This window comes from Sapajus apella, unplaced genomic scaffold (assembly GCF_009761245.1).
Source record: "Sapajus apella isolate SASKATOON/1434 unplaced genomic scaffold, GSC_monkey_1.0 scaffold139, whole genome shotgun sequence".
NCBI classification, from domain to species: Eukaryota; Metazoa; Chordata; class Mammalia; order Primates; family Cebidae; genus Sapajus; species Sapajus apella.
The window spans coordinates 335,436-354,588 of NW_022437079.1; the positions used below are offsets into that span (position 1 = coordinate 335,436).

Below are 19,153 nucleotides of genomic sequence, written 5' to 3' on the forward strand. Positions count from 1 at the left end.
AAACTAAATTAAAAATAAAACATTCGCATTGAACACAACGTTAGTTTCAGTAGGACTGCACTTCCCTTTGTTGAAAATTGGGCTGAGTATAAAACATACGGTAGATTTTGAAGACTTAGGAAAAACAAGAAGGGTTTAATGATTTTCTACACTGATTCATGTTAAGATGATAGTATTCTGAATAGAATTAAAGTATTATTACAATTAAATTGTTTCTTTTTTTTAAAGACGGGGTTTCACCATGTTGGTCAGGCTCGTCTTGAACTCCCGACCTCAGGTGATCCACCCACCTTGGCCTCCAAAGTGCTTGGATTACAGGTGTGAGCCACCACGCCCGGCCTCTTTTTACTTTTTAAGATGGCTACCAGAAAATTTAAGAATACATGTGTGACTTGCATTACATTTCTATTGGGATAGGGCTGGTCAAACACTTTACGTGCATCTTCTGAAGCCATCCCCAAAATCTCACTAGGAAAGTTCAATGATTATCCCAGTTTTACAGATGAGGAAACTGAGGTTCCACAAGTCTGGGTAATTTGCCCAAGGTCCAATGGTAAGTGTTGGAGCCTGACTTGAATCTAGGCATTGGACCCAGAGGGTTCTTTTCTCTAAGCATTTTGCTTACCGAGTGTTTTGACTTGAACTTTGTAAAAATCCTACTGGGTGAGAGGAAAAGTTAAAAAGAAAGAAAAAAGAGATTCTGTATCTTTCTGGCCTGAAACAGAGCCAGGCACACAGTAGACACTCACTGAACGCTTGCTGCATGAGCGAATGAGTGAGCGACCGGCCCCCAGAAAGGTGTCCCCACCTGTGCATAGCGACCGCTGCAGACGGCTCCTCTCCAGTCAGGGACGTTGATGCAGTCTGGGTGCCGGACCAGCCAGTTGTCATCCTTCGTGAGGTAGGAGCCTGGGTACTCGGACACAGAGCCATCGACGTCATGGAACACAGATGTCTTATCCCCATCCATGTCCAGCTGGTTGAACCAGGGCCCAGGCTCTCCGAAGAACACTCTGGAAGTAATCTAAACAGAGCCCAGGAAAGTTAGGCAGGGCTGGAAGGTGAAAGGAAACTGCAGCCGTCATCAGGCCAGGGCGAGGTTTCCGATTTCCACTGACATTACAAGCCAGCCAAAGCAAAGATGCTCTCGGGCACAGAGAGAAACCGCACAGCTGACCCCTCCGATGCAGCCAGAGTAACAGTCAAAGGTTCACCGTGCCTCAACTCCCAGACCTAGCACATGCTCTTGGCCTCTGCTCACTGGTGGGCTGGCTGCTGTGGGTGAGCGTGGAGCCTGCTCTGAAACACAGGTTTCACTGATGGCTAGGATGGAGGAGGGGGACTGAGGACTGTGTGTGTGTGTGTGAGAGAGAGAGGTGGTAGTGATGTATGAGAAAGGGCACACACACACACGGGGGCATCTGTGTGCAAGAGAAAATGTGTGTGTGGCATGTTGCAGGAAGACAGTTTTGTCACATGAGCCCTCGCAGACTTCCATGACTGACCTCTTTCGGGCCCTCAGTCTCCTGAGTAAAGACATTAAGTAATTTCAGTTTCACATCTTCTCCCTGAGCCTGCCAGGAACTGGGCAAACAGGCAAAAGGCAAGAGCAGGGAGGAGCAGGAGGGGAAAGTCAGGGAATCCGTAACCCGAAGGAAGTGCTCAGGAGGCCTGGCCCCGCCTGGTCTCACGGGGCAGCCCTTGGTCCTGATCTAACCCTCAGCTCGTCTTCTGCCCTCTCTGTCTAGGGCAAGGAGGCCTCTGTTTATAGTCTGCCCTTGGGGAGAGATTAAACAGAACACCATCAGTTAAGACTTCCCTTGGAAACTGTGGGGCTTGTTAGATTCTTTGTGCCAACACAGGTGGCCTGGTCAGAAGACTCAGTTTGTCAAAGTCAAGACCCTTGGAGGAATGGCCTAGGAACCTCAACCCGCACGTCGGCTCCCTCCTGAGGCCCGCCTGGGTTTTCAGCAGGGAGTGAGCAAGCGGGCATTTACCCAGACCTGACCTGTGGGGCAACCTATGCTTGTACTTTTCCAGTTTGGATGCAGAGCAAACTGGGACATGGCCCAGCCTAGTTGGAGGAGGCTTTTCAACCCCTGTGGTGGTGGCAGTAGCTCAAACTCTGGGCCCCGGGAGACTTGTGAATCACCATCCAAAGTCTGGGTTTGCCGGGAGTCGGCCCTGGCGCCTCACTCACCGGAACGTCCTCAAAGGCAATGCCGGTCACGTTGTTATGGGGGCAGCTCTGCCAGGCATTGTTCAGGCGGAAGGCCAGGGCGCTGGTGTGCCGGCCCTCCAGGGCCACGAACTTTCGGAAAGTGCAGTTTTGGATGTTGATGGGGCCGTCATAGAACTGAATTCCTCTAATTGGAAAATTCCTATGGAGTTAAGTAAGATGTCAGTCGAAATGCCATGTTGTTTTGAGGTGAACCGTAGCAGAGACTTCCTGGGCAAAGCCATTCCTGATCCCCACCTCTAGCAACTGCCTCTGACCCAGATCATGATTGCTTCGTTAGTTCATTATTAATTTATTCATTAATTGAAAGCATATATAAACAGTGTCAATGGATGACTGCCTGATGAATGGATGGATGGATGAGTGGATGGATGGGTGGATGAATATCCATCTAGTTGCTGGTTTGGAGTTTGGAGAATGGTCCTGTGTTTCAACATTTCCCCCAATTTTTCAATTATATAAAGAGTCATTGGGTAAATACTGTAAATACCACGACCAATATTGTGTTTCTTGGGAAGGCAGAGCTGTTAGTCATTATCGCCTTAGTTCCAGTTGCTTTAACAATTTAATCAGATTAAGAACCACATGAGTTTCTCCTCTGTGAGTAAGCCTTTCACACTGGCAGTGTGCTGGCTTTGGGAAACGGGGGGAAAGGACACAGAATGGAAGGTGATTAACGTGTTAAAAGTAATTGTAAGGCAACATTTTCGGCACCCCTGGGCAAAGGGGAGGTCCCACTGGAAAGCAAGGCTATGGACTGACAGAGAACCCCAAGAAGGCCCTGAGACCCAGAAGGAGGTGGGAAGAGGCAACAGGCTTGGAGATGGAGGCAGGAGAGACTGGACAAGAGCTGGCAACTTGAAGATTTTGCCTTGGCCTAGCACAGAGTAGGTAGCTCAGGCACTCTCTCCCATTGCCTCAGACTCCCGAGCACGGCACGGGAAGCGAGGGTCTGCAGGGCCGGCTGGGCTTCCTGGTGGCCCTTCTTGGGCCGGGCCCCAGTCTAGGCTTGCTCCTTCTCCAAATCCAACATGTATGCTTGTGCTGGTGTCTCTACATCTGGGTCAGGCCCGTTCTCTTCCACACCAAATATAAATAAGAAAAGGTAGAATAATGGAAAAAGAAGCAGAAAAAGTATCTGCCCACAGGGAGAGGCCACACTCCAGCTGTCCCTGATGTTCACCCCTGCGCTCCCTTCCATTCCAATATGGTTCCTGGATGAAGTCCTAGGCACAGCAGTCACGGTAACATGCCTTCATGGGCACCAAAGACTCTTTGCATTTCTACATTTGTATGTTTATAACTGATTCACATCATGGCCTTGAATCCTGATTCTCATGGGGTGGCTCCATGCATTTCTTCATTTCACAGATTTTAGGGGCAGTCCATTTTTACTAGCTCTATATTTAGGTTTTGCACTTCAGGCCCTCACTCAGCTCGGTACAAGATGGATCAGTCAGGATTCGGACTGCAGATGTGATTTGAGGAACCTGCCTCTGTCCCACAGGCTTCCATAAACAGGGTCACCTCTGGAAGTCATCGGAGCATTCTGGCCCTGGGAGACTGGTAACCCTTGGCAAAGAAGTGCTGAACATGCAGGGTCACGCATGCAAATGCTGAAAGGGACTGCTCCATCACTGAGGTCACACAGAAGGAAGGGCTTCTCACCAGCTTGCGCTGAAGGAGATCATGATTTTGCCTTTGCAACGTCTTTTCCACGTCCACTTGTGCTGGGAGTTTTAGGTCTATGTGTATTTAGTGTCCTGGCTCTGATAGAAATTATGTCTTCCTAGAGGAAGAGTAGGAAGTTCAGGGAGATAAGAAGGGCTGATCTTATCACCAGAAGCACAGGGGCCAGTGTGCTACTCACAGGCTCTGAGCCTTGCTCTCCGGCTTGAATTCACATCTGAGCAGAAACACGAGCAGAAGAAGGAAAACTTCCTCACCACTGACCCAGCCTGTGGCTTTCCAAGAAATTGACCGAGTCCATTTTCCCTGTTTGCTCATCAACTTTCCACGTCACCCACTCACTCTCCACCCTTGTGCTTAACGTCTGACCTTCATTTAAACTCCCCCAGCTGCAGAGCCCAGGACTCCTTAGGACAGTCTGCTTTTCTGTTGTTGAGGATGTCTGATTGTTAAAAAGATCCATCCTTCTTGCACGAAACCAACCCTAACCCACAGGGCCATGTAGAATGAGTCTCACCCCCAATGTGCACAGCAGCTCTGAGGACATATAACAACATCCCTCATGTGGTCCCTAAAGTGATGTTCCGTCTCCTGGTTGAAGACCCCAATCTGCATGTGACATGGCTTTGGCTTTTGTCACCCTCCTGGTTATTCTCCTTTAAGTGTGCTTTGTCCTGACTCTGTCACTGTGCCATCTTCAGGAGTGGATGAAACACTCCAAGTGAGTCTGCTGTCACAGAAGAGGACTCAACAGTCCCTGATCCCAGACACCAAATTCCCATTAACAAAGCCCAGGAACGCATTACGCATTTTGATGGCCACATCACCCCGTTGCTCATATTCAACACAGTTTTTTGACTTCTGTCTCCCCACTTCTGATTTCATCCCTTAATTGTTAGTCTCAGTCACCTCAGTGATTCCCCTGGCTGGTAGAGGACAGAAGAATTCATAGTCAACAGGTAGAAACTACCCATTAACTTTTTCCCTTCCATCACAGCCGCTTAGGCTGAGCCATGCAGAACAAGGAGCTGGCAGGGTTGCAAACCTACTGGCCTATAGGGAGGGTCCTTCCGCTGTGGTCCAAGCCGCCGGGGCCCCAGATCCTGTTGTCCATCATTTCTGTCCCCACGTTGCCGCTCTCGCCAACAAACAAGCTGTTCTTGATCTCCTGCTTGGAGCCTTCATCATACGGGAAGGTTCCACCGCTGTAGAGAGAAAACGTTTGAGGTGAGCTGTCCAGAGACAAGGTCCCACAGAGGGCTGAGCACAATGACAGTTGCCCTTACCTGGCCAGGGTCAGGCCGATGCCATTGTCAGCAAACCTGTGGATGAGAGCAGATTGACAGTCAGAGCATGCCGTGGCTTCACATTCAGTGGAGTCATGGAGATGACTCTTCCCTGTCCTTGGAGTCATACTGAACACGGTGCAGAGGAAGGAGTCTCTACATAAGCAGAGGGGTTGCTCAGGAAGTTATGACTCCCCTGTTCTGCTCAGGAAGGGGATGTTCTGGGTCCCCTCCCACTCCGACTCTGACTCTAGAGAGAAAAGAGTGACCCCGGCGTCTCCCCACGTTGAATGGTATTCACAGCAGGCAGACTGGGCTCACATGCCTCCCTCTGCAGCCCCCATCCTCTATGACTCCAGGCCTTAGTTTGAGGTTGGATCAGGAGACCTTCAAGGGCCTTCCGCTCTCAGGACCAGCACCACAGAAAGTGGAATATGAGACTGGACTTCTATTTTTTTTCTTTTACCATCTTCACTGCTGTTTCAGCCATAGAGAGAAGCACCAATAGCTACTTTTCAAGTTTCCAGGAAGTCAGGCAGATGATGGCCCTGAGAAGGGCAGAAATCATTTTGCAATTGCACTGGGGCCATCTCATCAGCTCCCTTTCACCTTTTTTTAGGGGTCAGATGAGCATGCTCCGGGGGGCCTTGTGATTGTGAGGGACAAAGGTTTACACAGAATCCTGATCTGAGCCTTCGGTCCGTGCTACCACAGACTTTAGAGCCAAATACAGCGGCCACCTTCACTGCCTGTGTCCAGGGGTAGATTTAACTGGTCTCCACGCCTCTGCTTCTCCCATCTGTCCTGTCCACCCTGCCAGGCTCATCTCAGTACCATTCTCACCAACCTTTCTGCTCCCTAAAATTTCTGTGGCTTTTTATCCTCCATAGACCCAAGCTCCAGGGCCGGGTGAATCCACCCAGCTGCACCAGGCTGGTCCCAGTGGCCAGGCTGCTCTCTAGTGCCCAGTGTGCGTTTTCATACCCTGCCCACCCTCTTTCAGGACACATGGAACTTTTTCTTCTTCCAAGCCCATTTAGTTCAAATCCATCATTCCAGGCCTATTATTAGGGCATCATCTTCTCCGTTTATTTCCAAAACTTCCTGAGTCTTGTCTTCCAGACTCCTCCATGGCTTTTCTTCACTGCTTCTGTCCCTCAGTGCTCAGCTCTTGGTCCCCTCATTCACCACTGTGTCCCTGGTAATGTCACAGAGTCTCATAGTTCCCATGCCCACCGACCCACTGATGACTCCAAAATCAGGCACTTTTCCTGCCTGCACTTCCCCAATTTGAGACCTTCCTGGTAAATGTCTCATGAGCATCTTGAACTTGGCATGTCTGAAACAACACAATTATCTTCGATCCAAGCCCGTTCCCTATTCCAAAGGCTCAGTTCCAACCAAGCTCTCATGACCTGCAATCCTCTCTCAGTAGTATCTTCGCTGGCCTTCCTGCCTCCAGGAGTGCCCCTCCCATCCCTGCCTGCAGTCAGTGTATGTTATAGGGTGACCTTCCTGACATGGCTACAACGGCCAAACACGCCAGTCCTTGAAGGGATCCCGATCCTCTGTCAGTCCCTGACTGTGCCAACCTTGTGCATGTGTAGGACCACAGCCTTGGTGCCAGCCAGCTCCTGGGCCACCGTGGAATGAATCTGGTGGAGGATTAAAAGATACACCCACTTTGGCAGGAGGGGTCGTCACAGTTTTTCTTGCTGCCCTAAATCTGGCATTTACCATCTCCTTAGGAACCCAAACTCTGAGATGCCCAACAACCAGAACCAAGAAATTTACCAAACTTAGGATATTGCAAAGAATTTTAGCACTGACATCATCTAGTTTCTCTTCAGCCCAGGGCTTCCACCCACCTTCTGCATAGTGCCCCTCCCAAGGATGCTGTAGGGTCTGCTCTAGGGATGAGCAGCCTGGCAGCTTACCTATGGACTGGTCTCTCAAGTGGTAGGAAGGCTCTTCCTTCTCCAGAGCGGACACCAGCCCCATACCTATCACTTCTGCCCCCTAGAGCCAATCAGAACCAGCCTGCCCCCTTCCCCTAAATGCCCTTCAGAAACCCAGAATCAGCTCTCTTCTTTCCCTTCCCTTCTTCTTAAAATGAATGACTTCTCTTCTCCTGTGCAAAATGAAGGCCCCCTCGGCCAGGCGCAGTGGCTCACGCCTGTAATGTCAACACTTTGGGAGGCTGAGGCAGGCAGATCACGAGGTCAGGAGTTCGAGACCAGCCTGGCCAATGTGGTGAAATCCCATCTCTACTAAAAATACAAAAATTAGCTGGGCGTCATGGTGCATGCCTATAATCCCAGCTACTTGGGACGCTGAGGCAGGAGAATCGTTTGAACCCAGGAAGCGGAGCTTGCAGTGTGCTGAGATCACACCACTGCATTCCAGCTTGGGTGACAGAGCAACACTCCATCTCACCAAAAAAAAAAAAAAAAAAAAAATTGAAGGCCCTCAGTCCCTCTGCCTCTGTTTTTAGGTTTTGTTTTGTTGACTTTTTCTTTTTTTCTATTATTTTTGGTCACTGCCTGCTGGCATGCTATGCCCCAGCCTGGCTGGGGGATCCGAAGGCCTTTGCAGCTCCCCGTCTCTGTCTTCCACGTGTCTTCCTGGGACTCCATCGCTAAGTCAGGTTCTCCTCAGGTCTCCGCCTTTCTGAGCAGCCTCCCTCTCCCTCCCCCTCGCTCTTGCACTCTGCCAATGCTGTGCCTCTGCTTTTCTCCTCACACGCTTTTCAATTTCTCTTGCTCCCTTTCACCTTTATTTCTCCTTTAATTGGTCACAATAAAATAGAGAAATATGTTTATTTCCTAACAGGGTTTCTGATTTCCCATTTTTTAACACAAAAGGCAGACAAGGAGACATTTCACAATACTCCCTGTAAACAAACCCCCTCCGCTGCCTGCGCCTTCCGGTCCGTGCCCAGCGTGTGCCACTTGTCCAGCGTGTGCCAGTCACTCACACAGGGACTTCTGTGAGAGCTCAGCATTCCCTGCCTTTCTCATCTGGGTCTTGCAGTCCAGTGAACTGTAGCTCCAAGCTCCAGTTCAAACACTAGCTAACTGCATGAGCTTGAGAAATTCACTAAACTGAACTTCAGTTATCATTTCTAAAATGGAGATCATAATTTATACGTTTGAGAAACATGGTAAGAAACAAACGCAACCAAGTCTTCCACGCAGTAAGTGCCTGGAATATTCTGGCTTCTTTCTTCTTCCCTCCCTTAGCTGATGGGCCATGTGACCTTGAGAGCGCCAAGCCCAGTGACGACTTGGAAGCAAATCACAACCCACAGCACCTGGTACTGTGGGCTGAAGCCAATATGCTGCTTTTAGGTTTTGTTTTGATTTTTATTTTTTGGTCACTGCCTGCTGCCATTCTATGCCTCTGCCTGGTTGAGGGACCAGAAGGCCAAACATCAGTATGTCTGGCTTCCCCTCTCTGCTTTGTTCTCCTCTCTCCGTGGGGTGCTGGGGGAGACGCGTCATGCCCACTTGGTGCCAAAGCCACACGCCGCTCTGACTCACCGGCAGCTGTCCAGCCACACGTCCCCGCCGCGCAGCCAGGCCCCGTGGTCCTGGTTCTTGTAAGCAATGAAGTGCCTGATGATGGCCGGCTCCCGGGGCTTCAGCGGGTCGGCGTCCTGGTGAGGGCTGTATCTGCAGCACACCATGGGGAGGGCACAGGTGGCGGTGTGGGGGGCACGCCTCTGCTGACTCCCTTCTGGGCTCTGTGAGCCTCTCTCTACTCACAGTGCCCAGGAAGGCACTGACTACACAGAAACCCATTCTCATTGAATGAACCTTCTGAGCTTATCAGAGAAGCAAGAGGTCTCTCCTCCATGGCCCAGCCCATGCGGGCCATAAACAGGGCACCTTTCTTGTTCGTCAGTACCACTGAAGAGCCTGCCCCCAAGGGGAGTCAAAGCACAGAGGAAGGTTCAGCCAGCCAGTTCCAGCAGCGCATAGCAACACAGTGCTCGTGGCCCAGCAGGAGAGTCTGGGGACTCCCAGCTCTTCCACTAACTGGCAGGTCACCTTGAACTAGTGCCTCTTCTGGGGACTTCTTAGTTACAAAATGGAGTGCACTATCGTGTTGCCAGCGTTACTCACTTTTGATGGAGACCAAGCAACTTGTCTCTTTAAAGGGGATTGTTTTTGCTAATTACCTTGAGGTTTCAAAAGTACCTTTTAAAAGTTGCCCCTGGCCTTTGCCTGAACAGCAGGTTTATTTCTAGGAATGACCTGCACATTCTTTCCCATTAAATTGATGGTGAAATTCTTCCCTTCTATTCTCTTCACCCTTTCATCCTGGCCCCAACCTCTTGTGGCGGTGCTCATTTCTGCCGACTCACCAGGTATTCACTTTGCTGCGGGATCTAAAAACCTCTGGGAATTTCTATCTTCCTTTGGCTACTGGGGCTGGAATCCTAATTCAGACTTTACCCTGCTCAAGTTTTCACCATTGTACCCCCAGCAACTAGCTCAATGCCCAACACAAACCAAGAGCTCAACAGATGCCATGAATGAATGAGTGGCTGAAGGAGAGGGAGGCAGAAGGGACTGCAAGGTCACCCTGGACTGTGTCTTCCCAATGGCTGATTACCTGGCAGAGATGATCGAGAGGAAGGGCCGCTTGTCCTTGGCAGAGGCCTCGGTAGTTTTGACCCCGTTGTCTATGATCATGCCAGCCTGCAGCGAAGAGACATTCAGGGGCACATTAGCTTCTACTGCGGGCTGCAGGCATCTTCTCACACCCAGCCTCACTGCATACTTCTGAATGCTCCAGGAGAACCAGCTCGGTTCTCAGGCTGCATCAACAGAAGTAGAGGATCTACAGTGAGGGAGGTGAAGACGCTGCCTTATTTGCATGGCTCAGACCAAATCTGGAATATATGGAAACTGCAGTCTAGACAGGCATGCGTCTTGTCCAGGGCCACATAGCACAGTTCATGTGTGGAACCCACACTGCTTTGGACAGTTATTAGCCCAGGCCTCAGGTCAACAACAGGTGTTCACGCTTAGGAAATTTATCGGCTGTGATTTAAAGGAAACGCTGAACCTAAGTGCTGTCTTTACCTTGGGCAGGGGTCAATGACCTTCCTACGGTCTCATTTTAGCTCCTGCCTGACTTGAAGAGAGAATCTGGCTTTCCTGTTTGACTCCAAACATGTCCCCTTTGTCAGCTGTGGGGTAGGGAGAAATGGCATGGTGCCGCCCAGGGAGGCCACCATTCAGTCTTCACTCCTTTCCAGATCCTCTTGGCCTCTTGTGAATGCTCAGACTCGGATTTTTCTTCTTTAGATAACCGGCGGGCACTGTGGCCATTCGTTCTCCAACTGGCTTATCATTCGGCAGCGGTGATGTGAGTCAGGTGATGTGGGGTTGACTCGCAGCTCTCCACTCCTACTATGACTGGGTAAGTCCCTTCCCTTCTTTAGCCTCAGTCATAGCATCTGCAAAATGGGCTAGTAACACCTATATCACGTGATGGTTGCCAGGACCCGATAAGAGACCCCAGGCGACACCTCCTGAGACAGGTCACTCTCAGTGTGGATGTGGAGTCAAGGCTTTGGGCATAAACACCAAGGATGGGGCCTCCTCCTTGGCTCTGACAATGGAATCAACGCAGCTAGAGCTTCCTCTTCGCTCCTTCCGTCCCTATCTCAGAGACTGAGACCTGCTGCCTTCCTCAAGGCTCGTCCCTACGCGCACCCGTGAGCCCTTGCATGCCTGCATGTTGGAAACCATCCACCCACATGCACTCCCCGCTTTCCAGCCTCTCCACACCTGCGAGGTTCCATGTGGCCCAACTCCCTGCTCATGGGAAGCCTTCCCAAGCGGTTGGTGTGGGGCATGTCTTAACAAGCAGCCAACACATTCTCTCCACTGTTCCCCCTGCCACCAACAGCGATACGCCCCTGCACCTGCCTCTGTATGAAGACAGCTCTCTGAGGTCCGTGTCAGCCTCAGAAACGCCCTCTCTGATACCCTGCTCTAATTCTCCTCCATCAGGGCGAGACTGTTGTCCTCCCCACCTCTGTCCCCTGCCCTATGACACTGCCTGCTTTCCTAGTTCCTGGGATACAACACTGCCCAGAGATGACTCCTCTGTCTCTGCCACCTAGCCCCCCTGCTCGCCCCATCTCGTAGGTGTGAGCACAGGTCTATTCTGAGACATGCTCCCTTTCGGTCTCGTCTCTGGTTGGGCTTTTTTCATCTTTTTACTTTTTGACTCTGAATGTATCTGTTCCCCTTGAGGTGTGTCAGTTTCTTCATCGGTGCCATTAGGGATTCAACCAGAACACCACCCTAGGCATTTGGGAGCCTCTCTGCACACTGCCCTGGCATCCTTGAGGCTACCTCTGCCCTCACAAACAGCATCTCTGGTCTCAGCTGTGCTCCAAGCTCCATTCCCAGGCCCCACGACTCTGGTCTTGACTGCCGTCCTTGCTGGGATGTCCTTGACAGACTCAAGATCCCGGTCATCTTGGGATGCCCTCTGTCCCCCCGTGCCTGGCTTGGTGCTAGACACAATAGCAGGTGCTTAGGACATGTTGATGAGCAAAGGAAGATGACTGGGGACTTTGTGTCCCACCTGGCCACTCAGCTCTGTGCAGATGCAGCAGCTCATTCATTTCCCAAGAAACAAGACAAGAGGGAACAGCAGAGAGCATGCCAGCGCTGCCTCCCCCGCCCTTCAGAACCACGTCTCCATTTCCTTCTGCTTATAGATCAGGCTAACTTTTCATCTTTGAGACCGCATCCATCACCACCAAGCGAATTGCAAATCAAATTCAGGTGCCCAGCTCAGGCAGTTCTCCCCTGTCAACGTGAGCGAAGGCACGACTTGCTCCTTCTGCTCTGGGCATGTGCTAAGTCCATCCATGCCTGTACGGGAACCACCACAGGAGATTCGTGTGAAGAATGTGGCCAATGGCCTGGGAGGCCTCACATGGCTGCTCCATCTTCTTCGAGACTAACATTAAGAAGGCAGTTGTGGCCGGGCGTAGTGGCTCAGGCCTGTAATCCAAGCACTTTGGAGGCCAAGGCAGGTGGATCACCTGAGGTCAGGAGTTCAAGACCAGCCTGACCAACATGGTGAAACTCTGTCTTTATTAAAAAAAAAAAAAAAAAAAAAAAAAAAAAAAGGCAGTTGTTCCCAGCTGTCGCCAACTGGCCACCCCGGCTCTAATCATCTGCAGGCCTGGGAAGGGGACTGAGAGGCTGGCCAGAGAGGCGCAGTCTGGAAAGACTTACCCGGTAGTTGGAATGTGCTCGGTTGTTATGGAATTTTCCCAGTGGAATGTGCTCTGAATAACCTGGGGAGTACATTCCCGCAGAGGGGCCCGTCGGTACGTGGTGAAAAATGAACCAAAATCCAGTTTCCTGTGGGGAAGGACACAAGGGGAAGGCCACAGTGTTCAGCCCCACAGAGCTTCTGAGCCAGGCGGCCACACAGCCCACCCTGAAGGGTGGGTCTAGTACCTAGCGCCAGCACCCACGCAGGCCCTCGATGCCCACCCCAGCACACCTCCATGCGGTCCGGTCTGGAAGGAAGACGGTGCACAGGAGAGCCCACCATGACAGTTAAAGTCTTGCAGGGGTTCCTGCTCTATCAGACACGGCTCAGAACTGACGTGTGTCAATCACGGCAGGGCTCAAACTCCTCCTCTCTACACACAATGAGAGGATTTCAGGAGTGTTCTCTGCATGCCCCTTTCATTCTACAGATCAGGAAGCTGAGTCCCAGGTCAAGGTCAGGGTCCCACGGAAGGCGATGGGCGGGGTGGGTGACAGCAGGGCTATGTGGATGGAATGCTGTGCTGCCACCCTGGCCGCCACCTCCCAGCTGTGTCTGTCCCCAGGCACATCATCGCTCCTAGATCAGCTTCCTCCCACATCATAGGGGTTAATAATAGCACCTACGTCACCGGGTTCTTGCAAAAATCAAATTATGTGAGCTTACAACACTGATGTGTCAGGTACCATTCTAAGTTAAACCATGGCATTCTAATATGATTTATTATACATAAAGCGTTCAGGGCTAACTGTGGTTACCAGTATTATGAAGTGACAGGGCTGTCCTTTAAAACCAAGTCCAAAGGACGCCCCCGACCCACCACCCCAGTCTGTTCTTTTCCTTCACTGCAGCTAAGCCTGTCTACGTGGATGTCTGGACTTGAGGCTCAGAGCACACGTTTCGGGGTACACCTCAGCTGTCTCCCTGCCTCCAGCCCCTACCCTCGTCTTCTACCAGAGAAGGGATGTTTCTGCTCACCTCAGATCCTGCAGCGGCGCAGTTGATTAGGTTGTTGTTAGGATTGGCCATCCAGAAGGTGGACACAGCGCTGCAGGGAGGGCAGAGATACCTGAGGTCAGATAAAGGGCCACCAGGGGTCACCCTGCCTCACAGTGGGTGCAGGTCGGGCACTCTGATATTGGCTTGAGAGTCTCGTCAGATATTTGAGAAATCATTGATTTGCTGATCTGAAACCCACTTTTCTCATTAAAGTGTGGTGTTAGTTTAAGCACTTAAAATGTTCAGAAATTAAAAAGAGCATGGGTCTTGAAAATAGAAGCCGTGTGCGAATGATGTCAGGGTGGCTCTAAAATATGTGTAGGTCAGAAGGACCCCGGAACATATCCCTTTCTAAGCGAGGGTCCTGCACTCAGAAGGCTAGCTGCACTGCGTCTGTCTGTCTCTCTTCTATCTAGAAAAGGGTCTGTGTGGTGGGGTCCTCTGTGGCAGCCAAGGTGGCAGCCACTTCCTCTCATCAAAGAGCACCATGTGGATCAGGAGAAGCCCCACAGATGAGAACAGGGGCCCTCTTTGGACAAGAAAAATGCACATGAGGCAAATTGAGAAGGGAGAAGACGCCCTCCTGCCTGCTCTGCAGGAAGCTGGGGCAGTAGGTGGTTAAGGGCTGTGAGGCTCAAGCTGTGCAGAGCCCTGCAGTGCAGAAGTCTGGTGCTGGGCTGAGCTGAGTGAATGCATGCTCACACATGCACACGCCCTGCCCCACACACAGAGAGGGGCCAGGCACTTACTTGCAGTCTTGCCTGGGCTTAGGGATGTACCCCGGATAGGAGTCCTCGGTGATCATCTTGCACATCTTACTGTCACGGTCTGAGGGGAGGAGGGTTCCGGACTTGACAAGCAGGCCAAGACAGTGGTCAAAGGTGTTGCGTTCCTCTGGTCCGTCTTCCGTGAAGAAGCAGTGACCCAAAGAGTTATAACCCACGACGTCCTTGATCTGCAGGGGCCAAGACAGGGAGGCTCACCAGGCATCCAGTCATTGATGCACTCACTCATTCATTCATTCAACAAACACTGAATAGTATCGCCCGTACACCAGGCCCTGGGAGGGGCACTGCAGGTTTGGAGATGAATATGACAAGAAGTGATGGGCCCGGGGAAAGTGGGACAGGGGATGGGATGGCGACCTTTAAAATTCCTTTCTGGCTGACGGAGTTGGGGTGAGGCTCTATAGGGTAAGAAAGAGGGCAATATATCATAAGTGAGAAAGTGAATCCAAGCGAGGCCGTGGACTGGACCATGTGCACCCACGCTGATGAGCACACAGCTGAGTGCCTTGTGTACAAGGACTTACCACGGAGGGACTCCACAGAGGAGGTGCCACTGAGTAAGTGTGGAAGAGGGAACTCCATCTGGGAGCAGCCCCTGAGCTGGAGCAGGTGCGCTTATTATTGAGACCAGTATTCATGCTCCTTATTGTACCCTCATCCAGAAATCCAAGCCAACGTGTTAGCCCAGGTTGTGCATCAAGCCACATTTGCAACGCCTGGCTTCAGAACTAGAATGGGCTGCAAACTCCAGCTTTTTGGTTTCCTTCTTGGAATCACAGAGTCAGGGGGAAAGCAGGAAGAACATTTGCGTGGATATTGAGATACCAGGGACTCAGTTTCAGCAGCACATCCAAGCAGCGCGGGGATCTCAGACAAGCCTCCTGTGTTCTCTTCATGAGCTTTTTTTCCACCGCAAAAATGAAGGACTTAAACTCCATGATCTCTGAGGCTTCTTCTGGGTCTGAACTCATCAACCTCAGAACTCAGGCCTTCAGAGGGCCCCTAGCCTGAGACCCACTTCCCTGTCCAATGGCAGACTCCATTCCCAAGCATAACGGGCAAACAGGTACCCTGCTTCTGCTCAGACACTCCAGAGAGATGTTCACTTCCTTGCAAGGTGGCGTGTTCCACAGTGAGGCAATGGCGAGAAATGCCTCACTTATCTTCCTTCATCCTCGCCCCTGGGTACAGACTGCCCGATGATGTCATCCAACAAGGGAGTTCCTGCTTCCTGATGACATCAATGCAACCCACACCTATTCAGTACCTGCCACCGTGCCAAGCACTGGAAAATCCACATACCAACCAGCAACAACCCTTCCCCTCTTCCCCGCCCCCCGGCACTGTGAGCATGTCGAGAGGCTGTCCTGGGCATTGCAGCCTCCCTGGCCACTACCTACTAGATGCCAGGAAAAGCTCTTCAGTTGTGACCACCAAAAACGTCTCCAGACATTCATTGCCAAACATTCCAGTGGGTAGGAGGAAGGGTGACAGAATCATCACTGATTGAGAGGCCCTGATGTAAACACCACAGTTCCCTCCAGTCTTTTTTTTTTTTTTTTTTTTTTTTTGAGACAGGGTCTGGCTCTGTCACCCAGGCCAGAGTACAGTGGTGCGATCTTGACTCACTACAAACTCTGCCTCCTGGGCTCAAGCCATTTCCCCACCTCAGCCCCCCGGGAAGCTGGGACTACAAGCGTGTGCCACCATGCCTAAATAATTTTTGTATTTCTGGTAGAGACGGGCTTTCACCATGTTGCTCAGGCTGGTCTCAAAGTCCTGGGCTCAAGCAATCCTTCTGCCTTGGCCTCCCAAAGTGCTAGAATTACAGGCGTGAGCCCCTGCGCCCAGCCCAGGTCTTTCATACGACAGCTGCCTACTCCTCAAGCCCCAGACAGCTGTCCTTTAGAAGCACTCTCAAACCACGCTCCACACCCCAGTGCTGGACGGGTCCCTTCTACCTTTCAATCTTGTGGAAATCTCACACCATCCTCTATTCAATTCTTATTTTTTTAGAGATGAGGAAAATGAGACTCAGAGAAGGCAACTGACTTGCTAGAGGTCACATAAGCCATATGTACAAGGTCATGGCTGGAAGCATGTTTTTCTGTGTCCACTCACTTCATAAGGGAGGACCCAACATGCGAGTGGCTCCGGTCCAGGCAAGCTCTCTGTTCTTTTGAATAAGCCTCCTTCCCTCCATCTTTGGTAACAGGCAAGGGTGTGATCTTGAATCCTATTCATTTGTTTAATAAGTCAGTCAGTATCGTGGTCAGCCAATGGGACTGCTTTCCTTTCTTCTAGTAAGCCCTGGAAGGTTGTTATAAATAGCCAGGGCAGACAAGCATGGAACGAAAAAGACGAGGAAATGTGGGCTTCCCAAGCTGGCAGGAACATCTGAGGTCAAGTTAAATGCCTTCACCTTTACAGAGGAGGATGCCAAGGCCCAGAGAAGGGACATGGAGTGTCCCAGGACACTCAGTGACCTCATGCTGCAGCTGTGCTCAGACCCAGGCCTCTGGCTTCCTGCCTCCTGCCTATAGCTTTTTCTAAATCTTCGGGACCCATTTGCCCTGCCGTGTGGATCACACTTTGGGTAGTCTTTCTTTGAATAGGAGCAAATAATGAGTTAGGTGCATTCTTACTCTAAAAAATGTCAGAGAAAGAAATTCCCTCCAAGACCATCGAGATGTGAGAGAAAAATCCTCATTGAAAGGAAGAAAAATGACCAGTGTTTATCGGATGCTGAATGTTTTTACATGTTATCTTATCTAAACCTCATCACGACTACAACTCTGTAAATGACACTGAGACTTAGAAAGTTGCCCCAAGTCACTTCTCTTGCAAGGACCGAATTAGGACTTGATTCCTCATCTGTCTGATTCCATAATCTGTGTGTCAATCAATACTCAACACTGCCAGAAAGAAAAGGACTCTCTCATTTTGGGCTGCATTTCTTTCTTCTCCTTCGTAGTGGCATGAGGATGGCACACAGAATCAAGAGGGAAGCATAAGGCCGAGGAAAGCCCTGGGTGGGGGCAGAAGGCGCAAGTTCAGGTCTTTACTAAGTCTCAAGCTGTGTGTGACTTGCCTAAGTGCCCCTGTGCGATGGGATGACGTCTAAAGTTTCTTCCAGCTCCAACATTCTGGGCTTGTTCCTCCTTAGATCATTTCTCAGAGTTAAATATTTAAACTGTGACACAGCTTGAGATGATAGATGTAGACAGATGTTTGGATAGGTAGATGGATGGATAGACAGATAGCACATGCATAAACAAACATGCATATAGATTTAAGGGTGGCCATTCAGTCCCTATGTATGCCAATCAGAAGTAATATGTAAGTTCCCTGCCATTCTCTTGCACAAATTGTATTTTTCCCTTTGATCTTCGGGATATCTTCCTCCCTGCTGATGGCTGGCAGTCGTGAAAGCAATTGCTAAATGCTGTTTTAAGTCTTCAGCCATTCTTAAGTGAAGGAGAAAATTCCTGGGCTCTGCCTGACAATCAAAGAGCTACAAACAGCCAGCGTGGACTGCTTCAGTGGGGGGTGGCCATTTTATTTAGTTTATGGTCTGAACCAGGACACGTTTGAAGTGAAGAAGGTGTGATTAGCAGTTAAGCTGGGACAACAGGTCTAAACTAGACCGTTCTGTGCAAATCAGGACATATCTGTGTGTTATGATTTCTACCATCAACTTGTATACAGCAAGTAAAAGAAACTGCTGTTTAAAACAAATACAGATAAAAGTGAACTTTACTTGTTTCTGCCTTCTAGGGTGGGTATGATATGATTTATGTTATTGAGAAACTTGGCCGGGCGCGGTGGCTCACGCCTGTAATCCCAGCACTTTGGGAGGCCGAGGTGGGTGGATCACCTGAGGTCAGGAGTTCAAGACCAGCCTGGCCATCACGGTGAAACCCCATCTTAAAAAAAAAAAAAAAGAGAGAAACTCGACAACAAATACAGTCATGTTCTAAAGAGCACTGGAATTTCCAATCTTCTGCCATTATTATTTTTTTAAAATTTCTTTTGAACTGCTGAAAAGGAGGCTGCATAGAGTAGGGTAGTGGGTCATTTGTTTTACAGACTGTGTTAATGAGTTTTTGAATATGCAAATTAAAACTGGGAGGAAGAAAAAAAAAAAAAACCCGGACAACCAAATTACTCTGCCAGGAATAAGTTTCTAAGGCAGCCGAGGAGAGGAGGGGAGGAGGAGGGGACTAGAACTCAACAACTAGGTTAGGGGTGAGGAGGAAGTACCCTGGAGGGAAGCCTCTGGTCTACGGAGGGACCTGTTACTCCATTTATTTATTTATTTTTTATTTATTTTTTTAAAGATGGGGTTTCACCGTGTTGGTCAGGCTGGTCTTGAACTCCCGACCTCAGGTGATCTGCCTGCCTTGGCCTCCAAGTGCTTGGATTACAGGCGTGAGCCACCACGCCCATTTCTTACTGTTGCTTGTGGTGCTGATCTGTAATGTGTTCCCTCTCCCTCCCATCTCTTACCCCAATCCACCAGTAAAAGCCCTGGACCAATGAAACTTTTCGGGAAATCAAGGAAAACAGTCTGGGTTTCATATTTGGGCTCACGCGGAAAGGAGAGATCGAAACCACCTTTGCAAAAATTATAAGAGCTAGAAAATTATGACAGTGAAAGAGATCTGACCAAAGCAACTCCATCTTGCTTCTAACCTCCAAGCTGTCCTTGGTCATTCTTGGGCGTAGGCTAAACTGACTTTGGGAGGAACTTAGTTGATAGCTTAACTTTGAAACAAAAAACGGTAACAGCCCTTTCCCAAAACAAACCCTCATCTTGTTGGGGAGGGGGGTAC

At 50.3% G+C, this 19,153-nt stretch overlaps 1 protein-coding gene across 4 annotated transcripts in view; it reads right to left on the bottom strand.

The window, feature by feature from the left end:
* The window catches only part of CEMIP (cell migration inducing hyaluronidase 1), a 175,398-nt gene that overhangs the window by 16,496 nt on the left and 139,749 nt on the right, over window positions 1–19,153 (bottom strand). For all 4 annotated transcript variants that reach the window (XM_032263838.1, XM_032263841.1, XM_032263840.1 and 1 more), the window contains 9 exons: window positions 14,280–14,485; window positions 13,510–13,579; window positions 12,489–12,617; window positions 9,835–9,920; window positions 8,757–8,888; window positions 5,215–5,250; window positions 4,978–5,133; window positions 2,201–2,381; window positions 809–1,024 (listed from right to left, as the gene is read on the bottom strand). In XM_032263838.1, the coding sequence (XP_032119729.1) occupies window positions 809–1,024; window positions 2,201–2,381; window positions 4,978–5,133; window positions 5,215–5,250; window positions 8,757–8,888; window positions 9,835–9,920; window positions 12,489–12,617; window positions 13,510–13,579; window positions 14,280–14,485 (1,212 nt within the window). The remainder of the gene's footprint in view (window positions 1–808; window positions 1,025–2,200; window positions 2,382–4,977; window positions 5,134–5,214; window positions 5,251–8,756; window positions 8,889–9,834; window positions 9,921–12,488; window positions 12,618–13,509; window positions 13,580–14,279; window positions 14,486–19,153) is intronic.